Below are 16368 nucleotides of genomic sequence, written 5' to 3' on the forward strand. Positions count from 1 at the left end.
TACCCATCTCCTATACTTGCTAGATCAGGCAGCAATTCACTAAGTACTTCAGGTAATATCCGTATATACATTTGCATCTTCCTACCAATATATTCTTCTTTTAGTTTTTTAACATGGCGTCTAAACATTTTTTGGGCAGCTTCATGTCCAAAAAGATCGCAATAATGAATAAAATCTTGGTTTTGTGCAAATTTCTTATTAACTGAACTCCACAAGGCTCGGTAATCTGTGACTTGAGCACGTACAAGTGACTGATATGCCTCTGTGGCCACATCGAGCACTTCTTTCCGAGCTCGCGCTGCCTCCACAAATGGCACAATTTTTGACTTTCCTTTTGTCCTATCTATCATCTGGGCTACAATAATAAAGGCCAATTCAACATTTACATTTTCGTGGGCTGATGTTTCAACAATTGGAATGTTGTTCTTATATTCCTTTCGATTTACTAGTTTTTCAGCTTCTTTAATATACAATTCCTTGGCCTCATCACTTTTTGTATTGGCTAGAACAATAGGTTTTTTGGTTTTAATTAAATTATTTAAAATGAGAGCTGTAAATTCGACCTGTTTCTCAATACTACGTCCTTGAATTTCACTTACATCAAAAACACACACAAATCCATCTATATTCATTTTTCCATCTGGTAATAACTTCTGTTCATATTCCTTTTCAATGCCTGAAATATAGGATAAAATCCACATTTAGCGATCTATACTAAATTTTAAATATCAATAAAGTAAAATTAAAAGTATAAAACAGTAGCATTAGCATTTTATGTATGCAACTTTCTTTTCATATAATGTAATCAAAGCTTAAGCCAGATGAACAGTGAAGAATTAATTTAACTTAATCATTTTGTAATACAAAGATTGTTCAAAAAGTAATGTACTAGACTTCTCTTTCTCAATCAAAATTAATTTAAAAAAATATGTAACTTAACACAATAACTGCCACAATGTTAACCCTTTGCAGTCAAGAATTACTTTCCCTGTCTTCTCCATGCAATCCAGTTTTAAAGCTCAAAAAAAAAATAACAGTAAACCCCCGCTATTCGCGGTCGCTGATTTAATATAAAATGAAACCTAAAAAAATTGAATTTTAAATCGCCGTAAACATTTTCCGCCAAAAAAAAACACATGGGCATGGCTAAAATTATCTTTCCCGGTCAAAACAGCGTTCAGTGGGTGGGGGGAGAGGGGTGACAAAATCGCGAGCGTGGATGTTATTCGCTAATCCTTGTTCAGTATGTGCTATGCACTTGTCATGGAAGAATTCGTGGTTTGCTTTTAATTTATATATCAATTTATAAATTGATATGCTTACAAAAGCAAAAAATATACCGTTTTGCAGTGTGTTAGTGAAAACAGACTTTTTCGAGTGTGTTAACAGAAGAAAGTGACGTTATTGTGAACAAATTCTTTTCTAACCCCTACAAAAATATCGCTACGAATAACAAGGGAATTTTGAAAAGATCAAAATTCCCTTGGTGATGACATTAGTGAATAAAATTCAGTTATTAGGCAAAATTTCTAATGGAGAAAGTGTCTCCTCAGTGGCAAAACATTATAAAATCAATGAGTCAACGGTACAATCAATCAAGAAATCGGAAGAAAAATCCACTGTAGTGTCCGTGAAAACGCGTTAATTGCTTCAAAAATTTGCTCTGTAACTTGTGATGTTAAATTATAAAAAAAATGGAAAAGGCTTTAAATCTGTGGATAGAAGACCGAACTCAAAATAAAATTCCGTTAAGCATTAGCATTAGCATTAGTAGAGGCCTTTGATGCAAGAAAGCAAGCTTATGCAGCATCAGCCAAAAAAAAAAAAAAAAAAAAAAAAAGTAACATAAATAAATAAAAAGAACCACTTCCACTTCACCCCTCTGTTCGTTCGAAATACCTGTCCAGCTGAGCCTTAAACTTATTTAGGCTATCAACTTCCACGACAAGGGATGGAAGTCTGTTCCACCCACCAACCACCCGCTGGCTAAAGGCAAATTTCCGCACATCTATCCTACATCTGTCTTTCCTCAATTTGAATTTATGCCCTCTCAGGTGATTTTTCTGAGCTAGAGGAAGAATCCCATCAGCATTGAGCATGCTCAAACCATTCAAGGCTTTGTACACCTCTATCAGATCACCCCGCTGGTGCCTAGTTTCCAGACACTGTAATTTGCAAAACTTAAGCCTTTCTTCGTAAGAGAACCCCTTTGTCCCATTCACCAATCTAGTTGCCCTTCTCTGTACTCATTCCAGCAGCTCTACATCCTTCCTGAAATGAGGCCTCCAGGCCTGTATACAGTACTCTAGGTGTGGCCTGACCATTGCCTTATACAAGGGAATAATCACCTCCTTATCCCTGCTAGAAAAATTCCTATATATCATTGACAATACACCATGAGCTACTCTTGCAGCTTGTCTGCACTGCTCAGAGAACTTCATATCTGCCTGCACCACCACCCCCAGGTCCCTTTCATTCTCTACCACTGTCAGTGTAGTACCACAGAGTTGATACGTTGCTCTGGGGTTGCTGTTTCCCATATGTAGTACTTTACATTTGTCAATGTTAAACTTCATTTGCCACCTCGAAGCCCATCTGCTCAACCTTTCCAAATCCTGTTGCAGCAGCATAGTGTCAGTAGTGTCTTTGACAACCCTGCCAACCTTCATATCGTCTGCAAACTTGGACATTAAGCCTGATATACCATCATCAATATCATTTATAAATACAGAAAACAATAAAGGCCCCAATACTGAACCCTGAGGGACTCCACTAATAACATTAGTCCACGATGAGCAGTGTCCATTGATTACCACTCTCTGTCTTCTTCCCCTCAACCACCCCTTTATCCATAGCAGCAACTTGCCTCCAATGCCACACTGCTCCAATTTGTGCAGCAGTCTTCCATGTGCAACAGTATCAAAAGCCTTTCTAAGATCCAAGTATATAATATCAAAGTTATTCCCTGCATCCAGTTCTTTTGTGACTGCATCATAGTATCCAATCAAATTGGTCAGGCAAGACTTCCCCTTAACAAAACCATGCTGTGTCCTAGCTATAACTGAAGTCTTGTCTAGATGATCCTGCAGTGCTTCTTTCACCAGTGCCTCCATTAATTTTCCGGGAACAGAAGTTAAACTCACAGGTCTATAATTACTTGTGTCAGCCTTTGATCCCCCTTTGTGAATTGGGGTCACATTTGCACATCTCCAGTCAATGGGTACCTCCCCTGAGTCCAAGGAAGCTCTCATAATTATGGCTAAGGGTTTGCTTACCTCCTTTGCTGCCTCCTTTAATATAACTGGATAGATCCCATCCACCCCAGGTGCCTTTCTTGTGTTTATCTTCAACAATTTCTCCTCCACTTTGCTCTCAGTTATTACAAGATTCTCTAGCTTACTGCTAGAGTTGAATACACCTCTGGCATTCCCCTCGCTGAATAACTCCTCATGTGTGAATGTCGATGCAAAATATTCATTTAGTTTGTTAGCTACCCGAGCAGGGTCATCAACAGTTGACCCATCGATCTCAAGTGGACCAATCTGATTCATCCCCTTCCTTCTAGAGTTTACATAAGTAAAGAACTCTTTGCTGTTTTTCTTCGCATCCCTTGCCAAGGATCTCTCGTAATCTGCCTTCGCCTGCCTAACCTCCTTTGTAACTTGGTTACAGATCAACTTGTATCTATCATAGGCGTCCGTGTCACGTGTTAATTTGTATGTATCCCATGCATTTTTCTTCTCTGCCATATGCCTCATTAGTTCATCTGACAACCATTTAGGCCTAAACCTTGAACAATATTTCTTAGTTGGTATGTAAAGCCTAGTAGCTTCCACGATAAGTTCTTTGAATGCTTCCCATTTTGAATTTGCTGTTGGCAATATCATCAGTTGATCCCACTGTATAGAATTTAAATACTGTCTCAGTCCATTGTAGTCGCCTTTACGAAAGCAATACCCCTTCCCTTTACCCCTAATGGTAGTTACCTCTTTGAGTAACTCCCACTTCAGCACACTGTGATCACTGCCACCAAGTGGTTCATTTATCTGCAGATTCTTAATGCATGAAGAATCACTACTGATAATCAAATCAAGAGTATTACTCCCTCTAGTTGCCTCCCGAACATGCTGATGTAGAAAACAATCATCCAATAAATCCACAAAAGCCTTGCTACTGTGTGAGTGACCAGCCCCCAAATTCCAGTCAATATCTGGGAAATTCACTCATCATTTGTGAAAAGGCAAAACTCCTTTATCAACACTTTAGCGAAACTGGTGATAGCACTGGCTGGATAAGTTTTTCAGCTAGCAAAGGCGCTGGTTTGAAATTTCTAATAAATATTACATTTAATATTAAATTGTTTCTTATTTTCATTTCGATGCCTTATGCTTGCATTTCACTATGTACTGTCTATGTACATAGTCATATTATGAAGGTACATATAATACATACATAGACAAAATTTTAGACTAATTTTTCTTATATATTTCATACTTTGGAACGGAACGCCTTTATTACTATGGGAGCCATAACTCAGTATTCGCGGCATTTCTCAGGAACCTAACCCCCGCGAATAGCGGGGGTTTACTGTATTTGAAATGTGATATTAAAAAATCTATTTATTTTTGGGTTTAGTTGAGCTAAGATATAAAACAGAATGGTAAAACAATTTAAAAACTATTAAATGTTATTTATTAAATTTATATGATTTTAGTGTGTTGTATTTATTGAAACATTCACAAGGGTGACATCCTGGTTTTCTTAAGTATGTCTCACAATACCAGACTAATATGAAACTTTCTGACACTACTGTGTGGTCTTTCTTCTTATCTAGATTTTCATCTTTCATCACAAAGTAAAGATGGATATTCAATCTGTCTTCTGCATTTAAACTTTACAGCCTTTTTCTAGAAAGAATATTTGGCAAAGGTAAAGAAAGCAACACGAGAACCACGGCAAACTTACAGGAAAAATTGTTTCCTGCTACCACAGTTTCTTTCTCAGTAAACAGACTATGGGGGTTATCGGTAGTGGCAGTAAAAGTTGATAATGATGTATTGATTAGTTTTTTTTTTCTCATTATTAAAAGTAGATTATTGGAGTTCATGAGTGTAATGCCAGTTTATTGGAGTTCATGAGTGTAATGCCAGTTTATTGGAGTTAATGAGTGTAATGGTGCGTGTTATCGACTGATAACATGCACCATCTGTAGAAGTTGTTTCCCTATTTTAAAACGGGGGGGGGGGGGGGGGGGAACACCCTAAGACTGAGGCAGTATACCCGTATACTGCCTCAGTAGGTATACCCGTAAGTAAATTTCAACTGCAAAAACATTCATGAACTCCAATAATGAGTTCATTATTGTAGTTTATGAATGTTCATTAAAAAGCAATAATAATGCTTTTAATAATGAGACAAAACTAATCAATACATCGTTATCAACTTCTATTGCCACTACCGATAATATGCACGATCCATTTACTGAGAATTCAAGGAGAAACTGTGGTAGCGGGAAACCAATTTGTCCAATAAGTTTTCCCGAAGTTTGCCGTGATTCTCATGTTGGCTTTCTTTACCTTAACCGAATATTCTTATTTATTAGATGAACCTACTACCTACTAGATGAACGAGCAACTTCTTTCAAAACTGCGTGTGACAGTTTCTTTTGAGATGGATCTGGCATTAAGATGAAACTTTTCACAAATTGAGACCTTTAAAACCCAGATTAATAATTTTCTTCACTATTTCAGTGATTTTGAATGAACAAATAACTAGCAGAGATGGATGGTCAGCTCCATATACACATTTCTTGGGTATTCAAAAGAGTGAATGGGTTTTCAATTTGAAAGAATCTCCTCCTTTTACATTTTCTGTTGTCATTTCAAGTCCCCTGTACTGGAGTGTGTGTATATATAGGGGGAAAAAAGAAAACATTGGGCCTGACACAAGTGGCCAACTTTGTTTTTTTATTTAAGGTTAGTTTTTTGAATTTTCCTTTCTGTATATCCTCTCTTTTTAATAGATTGGAGTATTTATTTTATGTAATTTTAATTTTTAAAGAAAAAAGTTAAATATTTTAAAAAATTGTTTATTACACATTTTTAAAAGACAAAAATATTTCAGTGCAAACAAATGTTAAGGGAGCTAAATTTCAAAATAACACACAATCAGAAATTTGCAGAAACTTTTATTACTTGTGCAAAAAATGGAAAGAAAAATGTTACGATCATGAAATATCAAAATGAAATTAATGGACTCTTCCATTTTTCAGTGCAGAAAACTGTTAAGAATGTGATATTTCAAAATTCCACCTGCCCGCTTTTTTGCCATTTAGATTTCTGTTTGCTATACTACATGCAGAGGTAAATGAACTCCAATATGAATTCAGCAATATTTCTTAATTTGATTTTAAAATATTTTAAAATCAAAACACTGAATAATTTTATATAAAAAAAAATCTGAAAAACATGAATACTTATTCAGTTCAAAGATTTCTATACAAAAATGATTACGAGGACCAGTACGGAAGTAATGCTTACTAATTTTTTTGCTTTCAAAGGTGGCGCCGCAGATCATTTTGTATGTCACTGAGTAGTCACTAGAGGTCTCTAGTTTGACCATACTGAGTGGCACTATGATCGGGTCTCGTGAGTGCAGCAAACAGGACGGCGGGTCTCGTGAGTGCAGCAAACAGGACGGCCGGTCTCAAATATGTTTATGGTGACAATACTGTAGATGTGAGCACAGGTAAACATTGGGCAAGGCATTTTATGAGTGGAGAAAGTGACAAGCCCCGAAGTGGCTGACCAGTAATGTCAATGACAACAAAAGCCAAATAGACATACTGATCAAGGAGGATGGCCACATCACAACATGCGAAATATGTGATGTAGTAAGTACACAGAAACCTGCTGATAATCATCATAAAGGAACTAGGCCACAACAAGGTTTGGGGCCGGTGAGTACAGAAAATGCTGACAAATGAACAGAAATAAGCCTGCAAAACTGTGGTAAACTGTTCCTCCTCATCCCTCTCATAGTTCGGATCTTGTACCTTCCAACTATCACCACTAATTTTGCTGACAACAACCAGCTCAAGCACAGTGTTTGCGAAGTCCTCCAGAGCAAGAGTAAGGACTTTTACAGGATTGGAATACAGAATACTCAGAGACAGTGGATGTGAATGATGTTGACTTTGTTATTTTTATGCAATGTGTTTACTAGTGATTGAGAGTTAATTGATATGAAAGGCATAGTTGTTGGAATTAAATTTTCTGAGATCAAAAATAGGAGTCATTACTTTCGTATACCGCTCCTCACAGTATTAGCAATAGCAAATGATGCAAGAAAGCAAGTTTATACAGATACAGAAACAAAAAAAAAAAAAAAAACTCCCATTTCACCTAACCATTCCCTCCAATAGTTTGTCTAGTTCTTCCTTGAATTTATTCAAACTATCCACTTCCACAATTTATGGAAGCCACTTTCAATAATCACCACCCATTGGCTGAAGCCAAACTTCCACACATCTATTCTGCAACCAACGTCCAATTTGAATTTATCCCCCTTCACGTACATATCCTAAGCAAGAGGAAGAATCTCATCAGAGGCAAGTTTGCCCAAGCAATTCAATGCCTTAAACATTTCAATCAGATCACCTCGCAGGTGCCTATTCTCCAGACACCACAATTCACAGAACTGAAGCCTTCCTTGGTAAGGGCACCCCTATGTTTCCCTCACCAATCTAATTACCTTCTCTGTGTATCCATTCCAGCGACTTTATATCCTTCCTAAAATGAAGACTCCAGACCTGTATGCAGTACTCCAGATGTGGCCTGACCATTACCTTATACATAGGAATAATCATTTCCTTATCCTTTCTATCAAAATTACTGTATATCATTGACAAGACACCATGAGCTGCTCTGGTATCTGTCTGCACTGCTCAGAAAACTTCATATATTGTTAACGACATTAAGAATGTACTGTTAATGACAGTATACTACTGCAATGAGAATTGAAAAGTTGGACACATAGGCTGAGAATTGGCAACTGAAGTTTAACATTGACAAATGCAAATTACTGGATATGGGTAGCAATAAACTCAGAAAAATATACCAACCTGGGGTAAATTGTGCAGTCAGATATGAAGTTTTCTCAGCAGTGAAGACAGGCTGCCAAAGCAGGTCATGGGGTTTTGTCAATGATATACAGGAATTTTGCTGGCAGGAATAAGGAGGTGATTATCCCTTTGTACAAGGCAATGGTCGAGTCACACTTTGAGTACTGCATACAGGAGGCCTCAATTTACAAAGGATGTAGAGTTGCTAGAACGTGTACAGAGAATGGCAACAAGATTGGTGAGAGGAACAAAGGAGTCCTGATACCAAGAAAGGCTTAAGTTCTGAAAATTGCAGCATCTAGAGATTATGCAGCTGAAAGGTGATCTGACTGAGTTGTATAAGGCCTTGAATGGTTTAAGCAGGCTCAATGCTGATGGGATTCTCCTCATGTTCAGATTATGAAACCTGACGAGGAATAAATTCCAATTGAGGAAAGACAGTTATAGAACATCCTTGGGGAAATTTGCCTTTAGCTAGTGGGTACTTGATTGCTGGAACAAACTTCCATCTGACGTTTTAGAAGTTGATAGCTTAAATAAATTCACGTAACTGGACAAACTTCTGGAGTGAATGAATAGATGAAATGAGGAGTTTTTTTTTTTTTTTTTTTTTTGTGTGCTGTATAATAAGGTTGCTTCCTTACATCATATGCCTCTGGTAATACTAATTACTCTGGGATTACTGCTACAGATATGAAACACCTTGCTTTTTTTTCGGAACCACAGACACAAGAGGTATTGGAACCTATAGTACTTAGTACCGTGCTTGGGTTGGAGGTTGAGAAGACGAAAGAAGATATTTGTTGACATTAGACTTGAACTTCTGTAGACTTGTAATTTTCAGGAAATACGTATGAAGGAAGGTTGTTCCAGAAACGTCAGTTGAATAAATAAGGAAGATAAAAAGTTGGTTCTGTGAGTTCGAAGTTGGACAGTAAATGGATGTTGGCTGGTGGCGGCAATTATAGAAGCCAATTCAGAAGAACAGTGCACATGGAAGTATCTGTAGAAAAGGCATGTAGCAGAAACAGTATGTCTATAAGGCAGCGAGTGGAGAGACTCTGTTAGAGAGGAGTCATTAATTAACCTAACTGCCATCATCTGAATGGAATGTAGGAGCCTGAGGGAGATTTTGGGGGTACCACCCAAGAAATGTGGGAAAAATATTCCATGGTACGGCAGATTTGCAGTTTGAACAGAGTGAACAGCTGTTTGGAAGAAAAGTAACACCAAGAGTGAAAGAGAAAACCAAGTTTTTTAGATGCAGAGGAAGCAATATTTGTAATGTGCTTGTGCCAAGAGAGATCAGAAGTGTAATCCCAGAAAAGAGATTTATCATTTTGCCTAGAAATCGGAGTATCACTAAAAATAAGCATAGGAGCAGAAGAATCCTTTTTGTGAGATATAAGACAAGACTGAGTTTTAGAAGGACTGAAATCAACTAAGTTGTCTTTGCCCCACTGGAGAATTACCTGTAGATTGGCATTTAAGGAATTGGTACCAAATATTCGAGAAGTTTAAGCTGATTGAGCAGGACAAAGTTTCTCAAAATGGAAAGTGGAATGCAATGTGCTATCACCGGCAAAACTATGGATAGGATTTCCAGTCAATGGAAGAAGATCATTAATATACAAGAGGAAAAGAGTGGGGGAAAGAACTGAACCTTGGGTGACACCAACACTAGTGGAGAAGTTAGAAGACAGAGAGTCATCTGCCCTCACCCTCAGTGAGTTATTTTTGGTTTTTTTTTTTTTTTTTTTAGGAGCATTAGCAACTAAGGCCATATTGCTCCGGGATATACGGTGGTCATTCCATGACCTTTCCGCATTCTCCATATTTGGTGGTGACGGGCTCGAACCCCGGTCTAATCAAGAAGCGTGTGCTATGCACTGCTGCTCCTTCCCACCTGGCTACGGAGGCGCCTCCTCAGTGAGTGATCAGAGAGAAAAGTGGATAACCAATTACAAAAAACAGTTGGCAAACAATAAGATGGAAGCTTGTTTAGAAGACCTTTATGCCAAACACAATCAAAAGCCTTTGAGATGTCAAGAGCAACTACTTGTGTTTCACCGAACCTTTCGATTGAATTAGTCCACAAATCGGTAACATAAGCCAGAACATCACCAGTGGATCGACACTGACGGAATCCATACTGTTGATCGTTGATCTGAAGGAAGGTTTCTACGTAGTTTAAGAGTTGCCGGTTAATTGATTTCTCCATTACTTTAGAAAGAGTAGAAGTAATTGCAATGGGACGATAATTGGATGGGAGGGATTTGTCACCCTTTTTAGGAACTGGCTGGATATGAGCAAATTTCCAAGCAGAAGGAAAAACACCTTTGGAATAAGAAGTGAAAAAAGGAGGCAAAGAATTGGAGTAAGTTCAGAAGCACAGGTTTTGAGGACAAGTGGAGAAATACCATCGGGACCTGGAGCTTTCTTCTTAGCATCAAGATTCGTCAAAATCCTTCTGACATCCTTTTGATGGAAGACCACAGGAGGCATTGAATGGAGCATGTTGGGAATGGTGGGAGGTGTTTTACCAAGATCATTAATACATGAGTTGGAATAAAATTGGGATGCTAGCAGGTCGGCTTTATCCTTGGCTGAAGTCACAACAGAACCATCTGGTTTGGACCGAGGTGGGAGCAGAGATGGGAAAAAGTTGCAGCAAATAGCTTTGGCAAGAGACCAGAATGCTCGGCTACCATTAGGGCAAGAAGCAAGTTTTCTACTCTTAGCCTGTTCAAACTCTAGTTTGGACTGATTAATAACTGCTTTACAATTGTTGCGAGCTTTGATGAAGGCAGAAAATGAAACTGAAGAATTAGAAACAAGCCAATTACGATATGCAACATTCTTCTCTTGAACAGCCTTAGCACATTTATTGGAAAAACAAGGTTTAGATAAAGGATGAGATTTTAAAGTGGGGTGTGGGATAAAGAATTCCATTTCTGCAAGAATAATTTCACTGACACGGTCTGAGCAAACGTTGACATCAGAAGTTTTGAAACAGTAATCCGACCATCTGCAGGTCATCCCATTTTGCATTCTTGTAATGCCAAACAACACGAGGTTGGGAATACCCATGAGATAATGGCTCCATTGGAGAAGAGACAACCACCAAGTTGTGATCTGAAGTGCCTAAAGGACCTCTCACTTCAACCGTGTACTTAGAAGGGTTGTTTGTGAGAAAAAGGTCAAGTGTGTTGGCTGTATGATTAGGATTGTCCGGTATTCTTGTAGGTAAATGAACAATCTGTGCAAGGTCATTGGTAATTGCCAAAGCCTCAGCATTTTGACCAGCTGGGTCAGTGTGACAAGAAAACGGAAGCCAGCTGGAGTTGTGAACATTAAAATCACCAAGGGAAATTACCTCACTGTTAGGAAAGTTGGACTAGAGAAAGTCAAGTTGCAAAGAGAGGAAGTCAAAGAGCTCCAAGTGATTATTGGAGTTGGGAGAACGGTAGAGACAACAGATGAATTTGACACAATGAGGTAGAGAGATTTTAAGCCAGAGAAGATCAAAGAGAGGAGATTCCAAATTGCCAAGTCTTTGACAGGGAATATCAGAACAGACATATACACAAGTGCCACCTTTGAGGAGAAAGGAATCATACAGCAAATAATTTGGGCATCTGAGATGCGCAGTAGTTGAATCAACCGATAACTGAGATTCTGTCAGAAAAAGTACATGGGGTTTGGCAGATTGCAAGCGGAAATGGACATCGTTGAGATTAGAATTGAGACCACGTATATTTGTGAAATGAATTAGGAAGTGCTTGGGAGGTTTAGATCTTTTCGTAGATAAGCTTGCTCTATTAGTTTGACAATTCATGGTGTATTCAATAGTAAGAAAATTGGGGGGGGGGGGGGCATGCTGTATGAAGTAATGAGATTTTTGGATATGGCATACACATGGTAAGAATATACCCAGATCCTTGATATAACGTGGCCTCGACAATGCCCTCCGTATACACACTACTTGGACTCCCTCCAGTCACTATCTGGCAGAGTAGAGGTAGCAAGATTATACACACTAGCTGATCCGGAAGTCTCCTAAAGAGTTACCAATAGGTTCGGTCCAGTGTACTAACTAGCGGCCAGCTTGTGAACACCGTTTTAGCATTTGTCAATGTTAATCTTCAATTGCCATTTCTCAGCTCAACTGCATAATTTTTCTAGATCTTGTTGCAGTGGCATTCCTTCATTACCGTCATTAATCACCTTGCCAACCTCTGCATCATCTGCAAACTTAGACATTAAGCCTGATATACCATCATCAAAAATCATTAATAAATACAGAAAAAAACATTGGGCCCAGCAACAAACCCTGTAGGGCTCCACTAATAATATTAGTCTACAAAGAGCAGCATCCATTGATAATCACTGTCCTCTCCCACTCAACCATCACTTTATCAATAGCAGCATGTTCAAATTGCAGAATTGGCAATGCTCCAATTTGAACACTGATGCAACAGTATCAAAAGCTTTCTTGAAATCCAAGTATATGATTGATATCAAAATTATTTTTTCCATCCAGTTCCTTTGGTCACCGTACCATAATATCCAATCAAATTGGTCAGACAAGATCTTCCTTTAACAACCTATGCTGTAACTGAAGTATAACTGCACTCCTGTCTAATGACCAATATTACTTCTTTAACCAGTAAGTCCATTATTTTCATAATATTAAACTAACAGATCTGTAATTACTCATGTCATCTTTTGATCCCCTTTGTGAACTGGGATACATTTGCGCTTCTCCAGCCCACAGGGACCTCCTCTGAACCCAAAGATGCTTTCATAATTATGGCTAAGAGTTTGCTTACCCCTTTGCCGCCTCTCTTAATAGATCTCATGCACCCGCAGGTTGCTGTTTTATGTTTAACTTCAACAGTTATCCTTCTACTTTCCTCTCAGTTATCACAAAACCTTTAGCTCCCTCTAAAGTTTGATAAACATCTAGCATCACCTCTCTAAAGAATTTCTCATATGTCAATGTAGAGGCAAAACACCTATTCAGCAACTGAGCAGGATCATCCATAGTTAACTGCTAACATCAAGTGGACCAATACGATTCTGCCCCTTTCTTCTACTATTAATATAAGGAAAGACATCCTTGCTGCTTTTCTTGGCATTCTTTGCCAGACCTATCATAATTTGCCTTCGCTTGCCTAACCACCTTCGTGACTTGACTGCAGACTAGTTTATATCTACCATACGCTTCTGCATCACCTTATAATTTATATGCACCCCATGCATTTTTCTTTTCTCAGTAGTTCATCTGATATCCATTTAGGTCTAAGCCTTAAATTGTATTTCTCCAGTTTGAAAAACCTAGTAGCTTCTAAGATTTTACTGAATGCTTCCCATTTAGAATTTGTTGTTAGTAACATTAGTTGGTCCCACTGTATGGAATTTAAAATTGTCTGAGAACACTCTAGTCTCCTTTAAAAAAGCAAGGACCATTCCCCTTACCCTTGATAGTAGTTAGATCTTTCAGTAAATTGCACATCAATACACTGTGATCACTGCCACCTAGTGGTTCTTTTATCTGCAGATTCATGCATGAAGATTCACTGCTGGTAATCAGATCTAGAGTATTGCTCTCTCTCTTGTTGCCTCTCTAACATTCTATTGTAAAAAAGTCACACAAGAAATCTTCAAAGGTCTTGCTAGCATGTGAGTGACCAATCCACTAGTTCCAACATCTTGAAAGTTAAAATCATCCATTATAAGACATTCTGATTTACTGGCCCGCTCTATTTCTCTGTACAGTTGTTCAATTATATTCTCCACAACCATTTGGCCTATAACACACCCCTACTGTCATTTTTGTTTTCCCAATGCTTATGTCACACCAAACTGACTCAAGAGGCACAGGCCACCCATGTCAACTGGAAGCACTGCCTTAGATTTTATGTGCTTCTTAACCAAGAGCATAACGTCTTCCTCCCTTGTGTCCAGTCTGTCTTTTCTGTGTCCACAATATTCCCAAACTAGGATAAATCTCATGAATCTGGTCCAAAATTTTTCAGATGAAAACGTAAATATTCTTTTTGAGAATGCTGGAAACTTCAATGCCTTGAAATTTTCTCAACAGCTGTTTTGACAAAGAGGCTTGAATTGAGGTCTCTTTCCACACGAGGATCCTGAATCTTGTTCAAGTGACTGCCTACTAGAAGACCCGGAGTGGGAATTCCTACTGAACGACTTGCTGGCTTTGGACAGCCTGGAATTTGGATTAACTTTGTGAAAAACTGCAGCCATTATCAACCCATTGCAGGATGGAAACCTCCTCAACAATTCATGCTGAGGGAAATGGACCATAATCTGCCATGCTGGTCCAGTGCAGGTTAGCAGATCAACTGAATTTAGCAGTCAGGGGCTTGAACCACAGTCTACTCAAAGAGCGTGTGCTGCTGCACTCCCACTCCTGACCACTTGGCTATGGAGGCCTATGGGTTTAAATAGTAGTAGTAGTAGCAGCAGTAGTGGCATGTGATGCAAGAAAGCAAATGTATGAGCTTATGCAGCATCAGCCAAAAAAAAAAAAAATCACACCATTCCCTCCAAATGCCTGTCCAGTTCCTCCTTAAATTTATTCAACCTATCAACTTCCACAACGACAGATGGAAGTTTGTTCCAGCAATTAACCACCCGCTGGCTAAAGGAAAATTTCTGCACATCTATTCTACATCTGTCTTTTCTTAATTTGAATTTATGCACCCTTAGGTTTGCATTCTGTGCAAGTGGAAGAATCCCATCAGAATTCAGCAGGTTCAACCCATTCAAGGCCTTATACACCTCAATCAGATCACATCGCAGGTGCCTAGTCTCCACCGCTGCAATTTGCAGAACTTAAGCTGCTCTCTTGGTAAGAGGACCCCTTCATTCCACTCACCAATCTTGTTGCCCTTCTCTGTACATGCTCAAGCAAATCTACATTTTTCCTAAAATGAGGCCTCCAGACCTGTATGCAGTACTCAAGCCGTGGCCTGACCATTGCCTTATACAGAGGGATAATCACCTCCTTTTCCCTGCTAGCAAAATTCCTATATATCATTGACAAAACCCCATGACCTGCCCTGGCAGCCTGTCTGCATTGCTCAGAAAACTTCATATCTGCCTGCACAATTACTTCCTGGTCTCTTTCTTTTTCTACCACCTTAGCATTAGCATTAGTAGAGGCATTTGATGCAAGAAAGCAAGCTTATGCAGCATCAGCCAAAAAAAAAAAAAAAACACCCACTTCCAGTTCACCCCTCTGTTCGTTCAAAATAGCTGTCCAGCTGAGCCTTAAACTTATTTAGGCTATCAACCTCCACTACAAGGGATGGAAGTCTGTTCCACCAACCAACCACCCGCTGGCTAAAGGCAAATTTCCGCACATCTATCCTACATCTGTCTTTCCTCAATTTGAATTTATGCCCTCTCAGGTGATTATTCTGAGCTAGAGGAAGAATCCCATCAGCATTGAGCATGCTCAAACCATTCAAGGCTTTATACACCTCTATCAGATCACCTCGCTGGTGCCTAGTCTCCAGACACTGTAATTTGCAAAACTTAAGCCTTTCTTCGTAAGAGCACCCCTTTGTTCCATTCACTAATCTTGTTGCCCTTCTCTGTACTCGTTCCAGCAGCTCTACATCCTTCTTGAAATGAGGCCTCCAGACCTGTATACAGTACTCTAGGTGTGGCCTGACCATTGCCTTATACAAGGGAATAATCACCTCCTTATCCCTGCTGGAAAAATTCCTGTATATCATTGACAATATTCCATGAGCTACTCTTGCCGCCCGTCTGCACTGCTCAGAGAACTTCATATCTGCCTGCACAACCATCCCCAAGTCCCTTTCATTCTCTACCACTGTCAGTGTAGTACCACAGATTTGATACGTTGCTCTGGGGTTGCTGTTTTCCATGTGTAGTACTTTACATTTGTCAATGTTAAACTTCATTTGCAACCTCTCAGCCCATCTGCTCAACCTTTCCAGATCCTGTTGCAGCAGCATAGTGTCAGTAGTGTCCTTGACAACCCTACCAACCTCTGCAAACTTGGACATTAAGCTTGATATACCATCATCAATATCATTTATAAATACAGAAAACAATAATGGACCCAACACTGAGCCCTGAGGGACTCCACTAATAACTTTAGTCCACGATGAGCAGTGTCCATTGATTACCACTCTCTGTCTTCTCCCCCTCAACCACCCCTTTATCCATAGCAGCAATTTGCC

The 16368-nt window shown here is 39.1% G+C and overlaps 1 protein-coding gene across 17 annotated transcripts in view; it reads right to left on the reverse strand.

Annotated features, from left to right (window-relative positions):
- The window catches only part of RhoGAPp190 (Rho GTPase-activating protein 190), a 744591-nt gene that overhangs the window by 564384 nt on the left and 163839 nt on the right, over nt 1–16368 (reverse strand). For all 17 annotated transcript variants that reach the window (XM_090374412.1, XM_090374407.1, XM_090374402.1 and 14 more), the window contains exon 3: nt 4–676. In XM_090374412.1, the coding sequence (XP_090230538.1) occupies nt 4–676 (673 nt within the window). The remainder of the gene's footprint in view (nt 1–3; nt 677–16368) is intronic.

The sequence above is a fragment of the Mastigoproctus giganteus genome, chromosome 5, assembly GCF_048544385.1.
Source record: "Mastigoproctus giganteus isolate SK-2022 chromosome 5, ASM4854438v1, whole genome shotgun sequence".
Classification (NCBI taxonomy): Eukaryota; Metazoa; Arthropoda; class Arachnida; order Uropygi; family Thelyphonidae; genus Mastigoproctus; species Mastigoproctus giganteus.